The sequence below is a fragment of the Haliotis rubra genome, unplaced genomic scaffold (assembly GCF_003918875.1).
Source record: "Haliotis rubra isolate DU_JTF1 unplaced genomic scaffold, ASM391887v1 Scf1336, whole genome shotgun sequence".
NCBI lineage: Eukaryota > Metazoa > Mollusca > Gastropoda > Lepetellida > Haliotidae > Haliotis > Haliotis rubra.
In genome coordinates, this window is record NW_025765266.1 from 85,202 (window position 1) to 101,767 (window position 16,566).

The 16,566-nt window shown below is 38.0% G+C and overlaps 1 protein-coding gene across 1 annotated transcript in view; it reads left to right on the plus strand.

Moving 5' to 3' along the window:
* Nucleotides 1–16,566, plus strand: part of LOC124267761 (E3 ubiquitin-protein ligase RNF213-like) — a 39,694-nt gene that overhangs the window by 13,230 nt on the left and 9,898 nt on the right. The window contains exons 7-20 of the mRNA XM_046702750.1: nt 1,270–1,341; nt 2,428–2,490; nt 2,689–2,886; nt 3,099–3,183; nt 4,673–4,707; nt 5,526–5,623; nt 5,814–5,964; nt 6,191–6,353; nt 12,837–12,937; nt 13,071–13,128; nt 14,532–14,734; nt 15,383–15,515; nt 15,632–15,715; nt 15,907–16,102. Of these exons, the coding sequence (XP_046558706.1) occupies nt 1,270–1,341; nt 2,428–2,490; nt 2,689–2,886; nt 3,099–3,183; nt 4,673–4,707; nt 5,526–5,623; nt 5,814–5,964; nt 6,191–6,353; nt 12,837–12,937; nt 13,071–13,128; nt 14,532–14,734; nt 15,383–15,515; nt 15,632–15,715; nt 15,907–16,102 (1,640 nt within the window). The remainder of the gene's footprint in view (nt 1–1,269; nt 1,342–2,427; nt 2,491–2,688; nt 2,887–3,098; nt 3,184–4,672; nt 4,708–5,525; nt 5,624–5,813; nt 5,965–6,190; nt 6,354–12,836; nt 12,938–13,070; nt 13,129–14,531; nt 14,735–15,382; nt 15,516–15,631; nt 15,716–15,906; nt 16,103–16,566) is intronic.

A 16,566-nucleotide genomic window follows, 5' to 3' on the forward strand; every position in this document is an offset into this window, starting at 1 on the left:
TCAGGAAATCAGAGTGTGGATGGTATCTAACTTTCTCATGTTAAATGAAGACAAGACAGAATTTCTTCTCACTGGATCTAAACACCAGCTCAGAAAGCTAGAGTCTGACTCCATGTGTCTTCACATTGGCGATGCCGAAGTTTTGCCCTCACACAGTGCCTTCACACAAATCTGGGAGTGATTCTTGCCTCCACCATGTCCATGGACGCCCATATTGTTTCTGTCAGCAAAGCTTGCTACTACAGCATTTTCAACATCAGCAGAGTACGCCACTATCAACATGTCTTCCAAATCAATTCTGAAACTTCAAAGAATTCAGAACTCAGCTGCCTGATGTATCTCCTGTTCTTCCCGCTATGACCAGATGTGCTTCGGTCCCTTCACTGGCTTCCATCTCTGCAAGAATCACCTTCAAACTCGTCACCCTCACTCACGACAGTCTCTACAATAAAAACTTTCCATCCTATCTCAAAGAACTTATCTCCCCTCACTCACCTCAGCAGAATCTCAGATCCTCCAGTGACTCTCTCTTGACTCAACCAAAATCACTCAATCAAATGGACTTTTTGAACATGCCTTCTCTTTCATCAGCCCACAACGCAGGAATTCACTTCCCCAAAACTTCAGAAATACAACCACTAAAGACACTTTTAAATCACAGCTTAAGACTCACCTATTTCTATCTGTGTACCAGTAGATAATCATTCTCTGTTTTATGTATGTATGTTCCAGTTTTATCACTGTATTAGCTCCACTGAGCATCTGTAAGGTGGATATTGGGTGCTTTACAAATATATTATTATTCTAACTAAAAATTCATCTCATTCTGTATTCAAGGCCAACCTCAAACCATATCTTTTAAAGTGTTTCATCCACATAGTGAAGGATATCAACACCATAGAAATGGACTTTTGCTTATTATTATTTTTGTTCATTCTATTCAAATTTGAAATGTTTAGTGCTGACTAATTTGAGATGTTCTGGAGCATTGAATGTTTTAGTGGTGACTGGCTTTAAATGTGTATGCAAAAAAAGCCAACTTATGACTTACTTATTTGCCACAACAGTGCTGCATAGATCTGTACTTCAAATTACTGAAAGATTCTTAATTTTCAGTAACATATGTATTGCTACTGTGCATTTACAATCAAATTACATTTTACATGTGTGGCTTTGACTATGATGTCTCTCTTCCTCCAGGAAAGATAAGTACACATGATTACTTCAGGATAGATGCATATAATTAGCAATGTATGACTGACATTACAGGACAACGAGATGTTGTTCCTCCTGGCCATACACAGGGAGGTGACCATGAGGAACATCAACCCTCAAACACAGGTAGGATATAACACAGGCTGGTGATGTTTTTCTCTTAACTGTAACCAAAACTGACCGAAAATATTAATGTTAACATTTCTAACATCTTTGTGAGGACATAATTAGGCATAAGTTATCAGAAATTTTGATTAGTATTTTCAGTTTCTGTAACAGATGTTATTTTACTCAACTTAATTCACCTTTGCCATGATGAGCCTGATGTCAACCATTGTTACCCCCTATCCCCCACGACAAGTGCTGGGCATGTGAAAATGGAATCTGTGTGGACATCTGTCTGTCATCGTTTGGGATTTTTAAAAAAAAGTTATTTCACAAGTTTCCATCTGAGTAAATTTAGACTAAACATGATGGTAGTGTTTGTTTCTGAAGCAGCTCTCAAGAAAAGTACAATAATTTTTCACCAGACTTGGTTCACACGTATTTTTTATCTTCAGGCCAGACCATTTTATTTCCTGTTTTATGGATCCGCCGGTCGTATTTTTTTCAAGAATGAGAAAAAAAATAAAAGTTAATTTTCCCCACTCAAAAAATAAAATCCTAATGTTTTATTGGTCAAAACTGTAAATTTACAAGAAAAGTTTTTTTAGATTGTGTTTTGCCCCATATACACTTCATAAATAGCCAAAAGTAAAATACTTTTAGTACTTATTTATTATTATTTTTATTTTTTTGCCCTCCTGCCTTTAGGTTTTCTGTGGACAAAAATCTGTAAAACAAGAGGTAAAATTGGTCTGGCCTAACATTTATAGTTTTCATGTAATCTAGTCACACAAGCAGATGTACATGATATTGATACGTGTTTGTTACATAAATATAGTGCACTTCAATCAATTTCAGTTTGATCTATGTAAAGGACATGCATAATGACTTTATTTTTGTTAATATTACAACATTGAAAAAGGAAATACTAATGACAGTAATGTCCAACTGTTCACCACTCAGTTGCCCAGTGATACCTAATGTTTGTGTAAATGCTGGTTCTCAACATACACAACAACACCTTAAATTTGTAATTTTGAAACAGTCACCATTAATGGGACTACTAGGTGTTTGCTGCCGTATCAATGTTAAACATTAATTATGCAGGAACAATCTGTGGAAGGCATTACAACATTTATTGAAACAACAAAAGAAAAGGTTACTCAAAAGGTAAGCAATGCTGTGTCATTATCAATAATTTGATATAAAAGTTATTTTTCATCATTGATAGGTTGACATCACTTGTGGTATATGTTATACCTTTAATATATATGATGTTATACCTCTAAAGTTTATAAATGTTAAATTTGAAATATGAAATAATGATAAACACTAATGAGATTATTTATTTATTTTGTATGGTGATAGGACATAGCCATGAGGTTGCTGAGAAATCAGCTTGGTGGTCCAGGATCCTGTTTGACTGTTCGACGAGGTCACAACATGAGAGACCAGAGTGTGATGTGTCTTCTAGTCCATGCATATGTCACTCTAACTCACTTCAACAAGGTGACAAACTTCATCAAACCTCTCACAGACCTCATTCTGGCACCACACAAAATGAGGGTAAGAGTGAAGCCCTTTTACTTTGTCAAGTTGACTTAGTGATTGGTATAAAGGAAATACTGATATTTATTCCATATATATTTCCCCTACTTGTAGTACAGTTTGATTTATTTCCATATATTTATTGGTATGCCATAGAACGGTTAACACCATTGATGTATTGCTCATTATCATAAAGACCTGTGTAGCAGTGATTGTTCACTTTCCCACAGAACATGTTCCTTCCCACAATGCCACAGGATGACATAGATGCCATCAGACAAAGTCTGACAAGAGAAGGAACCATTGTGTTCTACCGTAAGTATACTTTGATTCATCCTTGTTTGTTAGTTGTTGGAGAAGAACTGTTTATTACACGTTATAACTTTCTGTAACAGAAGTTAAAATCATTTGCTTTCATCTTATGCAAAGGTTAATTTGTAAACAAAGGTTACATTTATATTACCATACATAATGTTAAATTATATACTGTTGCATTACATCCAATCTCCTATTTCTTTATCAAAATACAATAATCTCTTTAACTATCCTTCCAGTATGATATCATAGCTATTTATACCCTGCTAAAATCACATGAAAAAAATCCAAAACATTTTCATCAGATGACCACTTTATCCTGTCAGCTATCCGAGGTAGGTACCTGTACTTTGTGCAGAAGCATTTGTGTGGGAAATGTCACTTCTTTCATGGGTGTGCAAGCTGCAACACCTGATTTTTATCAATCTACACTCTCATATGTTTAATTTGTTTAAAACACTAAATTTATTTCTAACTTTCAAAAGACAAATAGAAAATATGTTTATTCTGATCTGGATATACAGATGTAAGATCTGGTAACACATTTTAGAGCATGGAACCCATATCTAGCCCTCCAGGGTCACAGAACTACCATAACAGTCGGGGACCCACATATGTGTACTTGATGTATTCTCTATCAAGCAAACTGCTGCACTACCACATCAGGATTTACAGATTACATCTATGTCTTTAGTCATGTACTTCATCATTCTAACCATCATTAGAAGTGATACATCATCTTTGATCTTGGTACACAAAATCTTTAGAGAAGGCATCTACCTAGTCCTCCTCCAGAAAGCATGCATGGCAGAAGGACTAGGTAATGAAAGGGACAGGGTTGTCCATTTGGCTTTGTCTTCTGGCATTATTAATATTATCATCATGTACAAGATTTCAACTTCAGAGCAGCCCCAGAATTTAATAGGGACAACTCCAAGCTAACAATAAGGTTGTTTGAACAGGATACAAGTTGCACCTATACCACCAGTTGCAGACATGGAGATTGTTGATTTGGCGGGAACTCCTTTGGCAGATGACCACTTGACTATTGAGATATTACTAGAGAAGGGAGAATTTCATACACAAACAAGCTGTCCTAGATTACTAAATGTTAGACCCCACCAAACACTCTGGAGTATTCTGACTGATGTAACAGACATTTTGTATTCAAAGGAATTAGCGAACAATAGTTAAGTATAATTCAAAGAATACTAGCTCTATTATGTCACCACTTATGGCACTCTGTCTGCATTAAGTGGATGTAGTGATTGGAAAGAAGTGATGTTTACAATCTAGCACAAAGGCTTTTCAGAAAGTACAGTTTACCTAAGAACTGGTTTGGATGGTGTGATGTTAGCCAAATTACAGTAATTATGGCAATGAGGTAATATAGGTAGTATGTTAGAATGTTACATAATAAGTCCCAAATTGTCCAAGTTTAGTATGGAAGAGTTTGTAATGTAGCCACTTTGTTTTGATTTCTTTCCAGAATGTCAAAATGGACACCCATATGCTATTGGAGAGGTAGGCACCATTTACAAATACATATGGTCAAGGATAATTAGAGAATTATCATAACTCATGAAACTGCAGGATCAATTAAACATTAATGTTACATGCCATCATTCCAAACATTGATCACATGTAAATGTAAGATTATCCCAACTATTGATGTTTAAAGCGGCCTTCACAAAGTTTGACAAGATGTGTTTGCCCTGTGAAAATGCGAGTTTGAGAACTTTTAAAATTTCAACAACATGTGCTGTCAAACTTTAGTTTGCCGTGTGAAGATCGCTTTAAAGTTGCAGATTTGTTAAAGTTCTAAATTTCATCAAATATTATACATATGAGACATTGATATCAAGCTCCCTCATGAAAGGCTTGGATTTTAAGCGTCAGACTTGGAGAGCCTTGAGACGCAGCAAAGTACATGTAGCTTGAAAATCCTTGCATTATGTACAAAGTAACTTATACTTGTTATGGAAGGTTTTCAAAGTCTTTGCAGATTTTATTTTTTTTGTCTTGGTTATGAAAAGTCATAGTCCTGGAAAATGTGATATTTAGACTGCTAAATTATGTCCTGAGACTAAAAGATCCTGGATTTAAATTTTGTTTGAGAGACTATGCTAATAACCCAACTTTAAATGACAGTTGAAGCCTTCAAGTTTAGTGTTCCACATATCTAAGGACCTTCTTGAAAACCTCATACTTTGGACTGAAAGGTCATATGCATGACTGTATGTACACACAGTTTTAGAAAAAGACATCAATATTGCTATTTCTTAAAGATCTATGTGTTATAAATCCTGTTCATTACTGTGTTATCTTATGACATTTTGCAGTGTGGTAGACCTTATACTGAAGCAACCTGCAACATCTGTAAAACCAAGATTGGTGGACAATCTCACCAAGCAGCAGCTGGAAATACACAGGTTACTGGGTAAGTATTTATGGTCACAAATATGGCTCTGATGTTGTGTGGGTTTGTGAAGACTGACATGAACATTATGGGGTAGTGAGAAATCTTTGTGAATGATTTGTATCCATGTCTGCTCATAGGAAACCTGGAAATCTTGCCATGAGGATACATGCAAGTTAGTTGGTTGCCAGTAGTTATTTCTTTATTATAGTGACCAGACCCGTCCTGGTCATGTTCTTGGAAGAGCAGCAGACAGAACCAATGCCTATGCAGGTGAACGCAGACTGGGAGGAGCTGCCTGTGCTGTACTGCGTTTCTTCACTCATGCTGCATTACTTCTGGGAGCAGAGACCAGCCAACCGGCAAGTTGTTGGTTGATTACCATGTACACCACCGATTTCAATATATTTCAAGCATTTGGACACCAAATTTGTTCCAAACATTGCCTGTTGCATATATTTCATTTGTAAGTTTCACCTTCATATTAAAATGTGTCACATATGTAACATGTTACAGGTAGAAATGCTAAAAGTGTGTTGAACCTGTGAAAGTGCAACTGACAGATGCATTTACCTTGATCCATTGCAGGCCACAGCAGCTCTAGTCTATCCCCCGCTACAGCAGGATGTCAGACAGTTTTTCTTGGAACACCTCCAGAAGGACCTTCAGATTATCCACATGGCCACAGGAAAGAGTGTAGATGATGTCTTCCTCCTCCTACACTTCATCTGCCATCAGATTTCTCAATCAGGTGAGCTTTCAGCAAGACCACTACCGTTATGAAGCAGTTTTGTACTTATGTTATGTCTTCCAAAGTTTGTAATTAATGCTTATTAACATTCCATATTTTCATCTTTGACAATTCTTCCCACTGTGTTAGTATTTTATTCAGTTAGAGTTGAATATCCATAAGTATATATTTTTCCTTATCCTGACTCATGCTCTTTTTGCTTGTCTTCTTCTTCTTGCGAACATAGTGGAACACTTGTATCTCCCTAATTGAAGCTCCCTTCAATGTAAAATCACTAATTAGTACACCACGAGTTACCTCCCTTCCACAAGCGCGGGAACGAGGGCGCCACCTCTACCCATGTGCCTCACTCTCTCCTTCTTCGCCCAGTGAGCTGGACGTGAGAGCGCCTGTGTCTCCCGACACACTATATCCTTGGATTATATTTAGTTAGTTACCTCGTATAGACATCTATAGAGGTTTAGCTAGTATCCTTCAACAATTATATATTGATATTTAGTCGTGTTTCTACTGTTTATTCACGGGACGCCATGTTTGTTCTGTGGATTACGTTGATGAAAATTCTTTACTGTTGCAGATTACGTTTTTTATTCTGCTGCTGATCCGCATTTAATATGCCCTAGCTGTACCTGCGCCATGTTCATTTTATTCGCGTGGCAGTTTGCGGTACTAATTTATCCAATTCTGCCTTTAATAAATAAATACTTTATGTTTGAGGACGGCGCAGCAGATAGGTCACGTATGCAGAGTCTAGCCATGACTGATACACCTGAACCCTCGCCAGTCTACTGCTGTTGGTCGACCCCCCTCCCGTCTGGTATTCCGCTAGAGTGGTGGAGAGGAGTGGGACGTAGTCCGCCGCCTCCTAGAAGCGTCCTGCTTCCCCAGACATCCCATCGTCGCAGCCGAAGACTAGAGGGCTTCTACTGCATCTCAACGCAGACTTCACACCCCCAGGGCAGCGTCGACCTCTGAGGGGAAATCAACGAAGTCTACTAGAACTTTCTCAGCCGAGATTGTTCCCGTCGCAGATTTGGGCCTGTATGATGATCAGCCGATCATCATACCTGATGTACATCAAAAGAATGACCGATGTCGGCAACAGTGATGTCAGCGCAGATCAACATGCAGGCTGATATTCGATGATCTTCCTGAGGGTCCCGTCGCTACCAACACGACCTCTGAGGGGAAATCAACGAAGTCTACTAGGACTTTCTCAACCGAGATTGTTCCAGCCGCTGAACTGGGCCTCTACGATGATCAACCGATCATCATCCCCGGCGTACGCCACAAGAAGCGACCAGTGACATCAGCAGAGATCGCCATGCAGCCTGATGTCTCTACACTGATGTCAGACGACTTCCCTGAGGGCTCAGCAGCTGTCATCGCAGAGAGGGCACCGACCACTTCGTCGCAGACCATCCCAGACGAGCTGTTGCGGCAGATCATGACCATGATGGAGGGCCACTACAGTCGAGGGAAGCAGCCAGCCCAGGGCCTGAGCAACGCAGACAACACCCCAGAGGCACCCCCAGTCAGCGTAGCAGCCACGACGAAGCAGCCTTCGAGAAGGAAGTCACAGACCACCTCGACGAAGGACTCAGATGTACAGTCTTCGCGAAGACGGGAGAGATCGTCACCGTCCTCGGCCTCATCCTCAGATGCGGACTCAAGGTCATCCCATAGACGCAGATCACCTAGACGATCTCCACGCCGTTCACCACGACGATCTCCACGTACATCACCACGTCGATCACCTCGCGCAGGTCACCACACAAGTCGGCAGCGTCACCCGACATAGAGATAGCAGCACACAGGTCACCATCAGAAGAGCATCAACCTCTCATCACCGATGCTGGTACAGAAGATGATGGAGACATCATCTTCTCAGACGCTGAGATAAGATATTGGATGGTAAACAACCTAGATTTATCTTCACCGTCCAAGAGTGGCAACTCAGCGCAGACATACCTGATGAAGGAAGACGATGTAGACGTCGTCACCCTACCTCCGATCGACCCGATTGCTGCGGTGCCACAGAATGTGGACACAGCCTACCATAAAGGCATGTAAGTTCAAGCGCCAGAGGCGTATGTTCTTTGGCCTTAATAGATCTAGAGCGATCAATGAGATTCTTATCACCAGATTTCGCGTGACACGACTTCTGAAGATGATAGCATGATCTACTCGGCTCTACTTATGCAGAACCAGCAAGAACCACACCCTGTATGAAGCTAACGCTCATATATTGATCGGACTCTAGACACTTCGATAAGGAAGTCCCAGGCCGCCTCCGCGAAGGAACTAGAGCCTCACCAGTTACAAGGGACGTCACGGAGGAGTAGCGCTTCGACGACCCCACATCCTGTTGAACACAGAGGTCGTTCACGAAGCAAGCATGAGTCAGGATAAGTATAAAATATCAATTTTTACTCTAAAAATTACATATATATATACTGATCGGGCTCTGACTCGATACCTTCGCGAAGGTCGCGAAGGCTAAGTGGCTCCAAGTCTGCTTCACCCAGAAGATCTAGAAGGGATACTTCGAGAGCTTCGTGAAGTCTCCGTCGTTCACCGAGGAAGTATCCTCCAAGGTCTCCATATACTAGCCACTCGTCATATATAGCTACTCGTCAGTCCGTTCAAGACATCGCATAAAGTGTCTATCAACTGGGGTGGTGGGGTGGCCTAGTGGTTGGAGCGTTGACTCGTCACGCCGAAGGCCCGGGTTCGGTTCCCCACATGGGCGCAATGTGTTGGGCCCGTTTCTGGTGTCCCCCGCCGTGATGTTGCTGGAGTATTGCTGAAAGCGGCGTAAAACTAAACTCAGTCAGTCAGTCAGTCTATCAACTGTATGCCATATGCCGTCTATAAGCCTACGCGAAGACAATTGCACAGGCCATTTACAACACAGAACGTCGCTATATTAATTAGTCAACGACGTTTCATAGATATTCACAGAAATCAACTTTCCGTATAGATTGCTAGAATATACTATCCCACACTACGATACGATTATCTACATGCGTGACCATTACGCAGATCTGCAGACAATTCAATATCGAAATTGAACAGCAACCTGTTACAGCGAGTATAACTCATAATCGTCAACGTTTCTGAGAAGTAATATGTACAACAAGTTCAGCTTTAATTCTACAATTATGACGATACATTCATGTATACAGTCTACAAGCTGACAACTTGCAAGTTTATTGTACCTTTATATAAGGAAGTCGGAATTATATTCAAAACTGAAGTTACTTTCACGACAGCCAGGAAAATAACCTACCCAGCATTAATATTACAGAGCGCGGTATTTCGCGCCGGAGGTTTCGTGGCGTTTACCATTAACCCTCGAAACACGTGGTCACTCGGGTAACCGAAAGTTACGGTGAAGACCCGTGATTATGCTAATATAAACGACGGCAAGATTTTATACAAGGTTTTTCCTGCTACACCGGTGACATCACAGCGGGTATTCTACAGAATCAAAATGCCTTGTTCTGATTGGACCGCGATGGACAGCGACCTCCACGAGAGGTCGGTCTTAGTTCACAGTTCAAGACTCACGTTACAAGTGACAACTATATATCAGTGAGCGAGCAAGCCTCCTTACAGTCCAGTTAATCTGAACCTTCATGATTGGGCTGCTTTCTTCAGGTTAGAGACCTCCCTGTCAAGTTAGGACGAGGGCCGCGGCAGTCAGGCGATTTTACATAAAGTTCAAGCGAGGACAGACACACCTGGTTGTGCACCTACATCGTCAAAGGACTTCATGAGCGGATTTACCTAGACGACGGAATACAAGTGGATCTAAATCCACAGCGTCTCAGTCTACAACTGAATTTCATCATCAAACTACTAACACAACTAGATGGTTAGTAAACCTACTTAAGCTTTCTGATTGGAGGATTAAAGCGGAAGTTTCAAGCTCCAACCCGGGATCTGTATATAGTGCTCCAACACCTCACAAGTGAGGTTTATGAACCGCCTGGATGACATACTTGGACTTCATGATACGATGATTCTATCACGATGGCCAGCAAGAGCACTGTAAATTTATCTCCACCGAACCAAACAGGAGGGAAAATGCATCAGATTATTTCCTCTATATTCAAGTTACGCAGACTGAAGTCTCATGTACTACCATCTCCTTGGATCAGAACTGTCATACTATGTGCCTACAAGACTGATGGACCCGATCCGACCCTCCATGAGCTTCTAATACTCATGATATTAGAGCGCTAACTTCTATAATTGATCTACACAAATGTTATTTGAAATTATGGAGGGGTTATTTCTGGAGATCCGATATGGTGGTTGCCAACCATTATCTGAGAGATATCACCGTCAAGGGCGTCTCAGGTATCCACCAATTCCGGTTCCAGGGTCCTCAGACAACAGTTGACAGTTCCTCGGAGAAGATAAGTCAATCTTACAGATTTCTACTTATCTTATAACAGTACTAAATAGCTACATGCTATATATAATTTGCTTAAGTTCTTTTTTATCATCACAGTACTATGATTATTACATCATACAATATAAGTTAACAACTCTACAGAGTTTGTTATTATATATTTACCTTAAGTTAATCATATCTTAAGCGTAGTACTATGGTTGCATTATAAATGCATTAGCTAATAAACTCTACAGAGTTTTGGCTATTATATATGTAAGCTTAAGTTAATTATATCTTAAGCATAGTACTATACACATATTGTAAAATTATATTAGCTTACAAACTCTCACGGAGGTTTTTGCTATTATATAGGTAGCTTAAGCTTATTCATATCTTAAGCTCAGTACTATGTTTATATCATATAAGTATATTAGCTAACAAACTCTAAAGAGGTTTTGCTAATTGGCTTAAGTTTCATCATATCTTAAGCATTATGGTTACATTATACATGTATTAGCTAACAAACTCTATGGAGTTTTGCTATTATATATGTAACTTAAGCTTATTCATATCTTAAAGCAGTAGTACTATGTTTATATCATATAGGTATATTAGCTATCAAACTCTAAAAGAGTTTTGCTATTATATATTTGGCTTAAGTTTCATCATATTTTAAGCTTTATGGTTACATTATAACATGTATTAGCTAACAAACTCTCACTGAGAGTTTTGCTATTATATATGTAGCTTAAGGTTTCCTTCATATCTTAAGCTCAATACTATATTTATATCATATAAGTATATTAGCTAACAAAACTCTAAAAAAGTTTTTGCTATTATATATTTAGCTTAAGTTCATCATATCTTAAGCAGTATGGTTACATTATAAAATGTATTAGCTAACAAACTCTACGGAGTTTTGCTTTTATATATATAGCTTAAGTTTAATCATATCTTAAGCTCAGTACTATGTTTTTTAACATAAAAAGTATATTAGTTAAAAAACTCTAAGGAGTTTTTTGCTATATACATTTAGCTTAAGTCTAATCATATCTTAAGCTTAATACTATGGTAACAATATAAGTCTATTAGCTAATAAACTCTACAGAGGTTTTGGCTATTGTATATGTAGCTTAAGTTAATTATATCTTAAGCACAGTACTATACTCATATTGTAAAATATATTAGCTAACAAACTCTACAGAGTTTGCTATTATATATGTAGCTAAAGCTTATTCATATCTTAAGCTCATATCATATAAGTATATTAGCTAACAAACTCTAAAGAATTTTGCTATTATATAATTAGCTTAAGTTTAAGCATATCTTAAGCTTAGTACTATGTTTATATCTTAAAGTAATTTAGCTAACAAACTCTAAGGAGTTTATACTAGCAATTTAACAAGCTTAAGTCTATTAGTCTTAAGCATTGTATTAATGTTATATATACTTTATCATAATAAGTACATTGTAATAAGTACATTGTAATAACCTTTATATGGCAGCTGATAAGTTAGCAGCAGGAATTCATCAGTTCAGTGCCTTTATGAAGTTCCCATAGGGTTATTACAATCATCACAGTTCAAATCACTAATTATTAAAATCCAAAGTATTATATATTCCCACCTCCTTTTCACGTTAGGATTCTACAAGCAAAAGAGCATGAGTCAGGATAAGGAAAAATATGTAATTTTTAGAGTAAAATTGATATTTTATACTTATCCTGACTCATGAGGTAAGCCCTCCCATCCTCCCCACATAACACTTTGGATTTCCCTGTAAATTCAAATGTTGGGCTCAGTATATGAGGAGAGAGTGAGGCACATGGGTAGAGGTGGCGCCCTCGTTCCCGAGCTTGTGGAAGGGAGGTAACTCGTGGTGTACTAATTAGTGATTTTACATTGAAGGGAGCTTCAATTAGGGAGATACAAGTGTTCCACTATGTTCGCAAGAAGAAGAAGACAAGCAAAAAGAGCATGAGTCAGGATAAGTATAAAATATCAATTTTACTCTAAAAATTACATGTTTAACAAATATCAACAGGTTTCAATAAAAATATCTGTCTGTTTGAATCACAGACGCATACAGACGAATGGAGCCACAAGCACTGGACAACAAGCAGATCAGAGAAACCTGGGAGGAACAGTTTGCAAAATCTTTCATTGGCCCAGTGTTACAGGTACCAGGTGTTACAGTTCAAGTCGCATTACCCAGTTGTGCTCTCACAAACCTCATTTATATACCTTGGGTTGTTGGTGACACACAGCTGCAAGAAAATTAAATCTAAATGTGTGTATTCATTTTCTTCACAGGATCTTGACAACTGCCTGAATACATGCAATGAGAGAATCATGAAAGACAAGAGAATAGGTACTGTCTCATGTTCAATGAATTATGTCTATCAGTTTTATGGAAGCCATCAGTCTGTTTGTGGTAAAATGATGGATTGCACAAAATCATTTTTGTACCAAATATGACTGTCTCATGTTCAAGACCAGATCTTCATTTGATCCTTGAAATTTATGTAAAAATAAATAGTATGTCTGGTACATAAGCCAGACCACCAACTTGCCTATTTCTTGCCATGAATAGTCATTGGAAATAGAATATCAATAAATCTGTATTGAATTATACAAATTAATCCTGTTGTTACACTATCTGGTAATGGAAAGTGTACATTACCTATCTCGTCTTATATTTATAAACTGTAATATTTATTATAGTACATTATATAGTGTGTAGTATTTCATTCAATAATATTTATATCAATATTGTGTCTGACAATACTTAAAACTTCTGTTTACCCAGTTCCACAGGTTTCGCTTACCACATACCTTTACATGATTCACTGCAACCACTTTAATATTGCTACTACTGATGCCTTGAAGCAAACCTTAGTTGACAGTCAACTGGATGTATGTGTCATGACTGACATATTTTGACTTTTAATTTATAAGTCATAAAAGTCATCATAGGTGTGACTGTTAAATGTCAGCATACTGATTGGGGGTAATAGCTAGTGTGCAAGAAACCCCAATAGTTACATGTCAATTGTTCCATTGATGAATTTGATAAAACACCAAAATGCTACGTGCATAACCCTGATTAAGGTTAAAATCATGTAAGAATACAAAATGGATAAAATAATAGTTTCAGATACTTTTTTTGTTTTGTCATTGCGTATAAAATCCTGTTCACATGCATCAGAAATAGTTCACCTTGAAGTAGTTCTCATATGTCCGGATTATTTTTATCAATTTTCATATTTTTTTGTGGCATGACTTTCATCTGTGACAAAAGTAGTATGAGCAAGGAAGTAAATATTCAATGGCAGTAAAGAAGATATGCTTGATATAAGGTTCCCAGATGTGATAAGACTTTGTGCTTGAAAACAATCCATTAAGACCTTTATCTCCAATCATGTTTTTGTCAGTCTCTTTGAACAGAGTGACACTTGCTCTTTGTGAAAGCCTTGGAATGTTTTCTGAAACACTGAATGTTCACACTTCCAGAAAAAGGCTTTTCACTTCCAAAACATTTCCAGAGAAATCAAGGATACATATGTCCTTCTGGGCTATGCGCTAGAATCAAGCATGATATGCTGAAACATTTGAATATGTTGTATTTACACTAACTTTTCTTTGTATGAAATAGAGGTTAATTATGTAATAGCAATAGGTATATGAGCAATAGGTAGAAGTATTTAATACCTGATGAATTATTGATGGAATTATTATTGTTGTTTTTTTAACCTGTTTGTATATCTTTCATAGGTCAGGACAAGTTGATGTCTATTCTGTATGAGGTAGACACATCCACACCCAAGGAAGTTGAATGTCTCCACGAGTTCCCAGCTGTCTGGAGGTACCGGTCACGTATCACACTGGAGCATTTCCTGAGAGAGTTTCATCTGAAAGTAGAGAACATCAAGGGCAAGAAATCCAAGATGGAAGTTCTCAGCCTTTTCAGACAACAGGTATGTTACTAGGAGTGAAAAAGAAATTGATAGCAGAAATGCGACCTGCATTGTGTTCAGATATCCTTCTAATGGATGGTTGGAATCTTAGATTTACACAAGTTATGGTCCTTGGTCTGTAATTAACATACCAGTGCACATAGTTTGTTCAAAAATATTGTCTATGAATGTATATGATCTGCTACACTTTAATCTTTCCTCCTACGTTATGCTGCCATACTGTAATACAGGGATTTACCTTGAGTCCTGTATTTGAGGGTCCCTGGGACTCATGCTTATAATTTTCAGGGGTCCTGGACAACAAAATTGGGCTCACAGACACTGTATCTATTATTACTAATACTGTTATTGTATTGTGTGTCATGATCAACAGTTTAATTGTTACAATAATGAAATTGCAAACTCAGCTAGTAGCAAACTCAGTGATAACTAATTGTGATTTGATTGGAATTTTTACAAAAGTATTTAGACATTTTCTGCGTCCCTGTGGATGCGCTAATAAATTCTGTTGCGTCCATTGTCAATTTTTATGCGTATGGGACACAGGAATTTGCTTCCTGTAAATCCCTGGTAATATGACTTGAATATTTAACGTATCTCACACTGGCCTCCCAATCCAAAATCTTTTGTACATATTCTGTGTTTCAGCATCCGTTCCTACAAGCACTACATCGCATCCCAAATATTCTACGGCTGCAACAGTTCCTTATGGCAAAATACAGGCGGCCCCTTGATAGAGTGGAGGCAAAAAATATGACCATTGCTGATGCTGCTGAAGACGGTATTCATATCATTATTATCCTTATAAACAAGAGAAATGATAACCATGCATTGATATTTTATTAAGGATCACACAGTAGGTGAGTGTCAAATCAACTTATCCACTTTGTCTTCCAGGAAACAACTCTATTGATGTGTTGGAAAATCTCTCAGATTTCATAGCAGCCTGGGAATGTGTCAAGGAAGGACTTCACAGTTACGGTAAGATTTCCTTCTGTGACACTGTCAAAAGATGTAGATGTGTAAATGTCTTACATGTGAACACGATGACAGATAATACAATTTATGCAGATCCGTTGACAACACTTCTGTAACCACTTTTTAGGTTATATATTTATGTAAAATATTTCAAGCTACACACTAAATATGATAGAGGTGTGCCTTAATTTCAGGATGCTGGACGGTCCATGATGGTCTGATACACCTGCCTGATGCCTACAAGAACATGAGGATTGATGAGAACTCTCCCCTGGCCGTTCTTCTGCCGTCCACTCAGGGGCCTGGCATCTGCTCCTACATGATGCTGGAGTTCCTGTTCAGGAAGCATAATGAATTCATGGAGAGTTACTGTAACAAGACAAAACAAAAGTGAGTTTCCAAGAAACACTGAAATAGAGTTATAAAAACATTATAATTTCTTTGAATACCATACCTTAGTGACTTTGAAGTCACAATTTATGTACTAGTAATTTGGCCAACATCTAGTTGTAAAGTGATCTGTGTGCAGTGCAATAACCTTTGTACACAATGGGAATCATCACTTCTTTCCTATGAGTACTTATTACATACTGAATTTTTTTCCGTCTTTTCTTTGTTATGTGACATGAAACAAAGAATTGTTATACAATTAACTGAATAATAAGCCTTAATACAAATTACTTAGTACAAAGTAATGATACTACACAGTACAAAAGTCAATGGCAGAACAATTATAATGGCAGTATGTAAAAGAATAGCAGTGGCTATGATATAATAGAGGTAGTATTCTTTGAATTATAAACATTGTTAGCTAGTTATATATATATTTTGCAATGAAACTGCACATCGTTTGT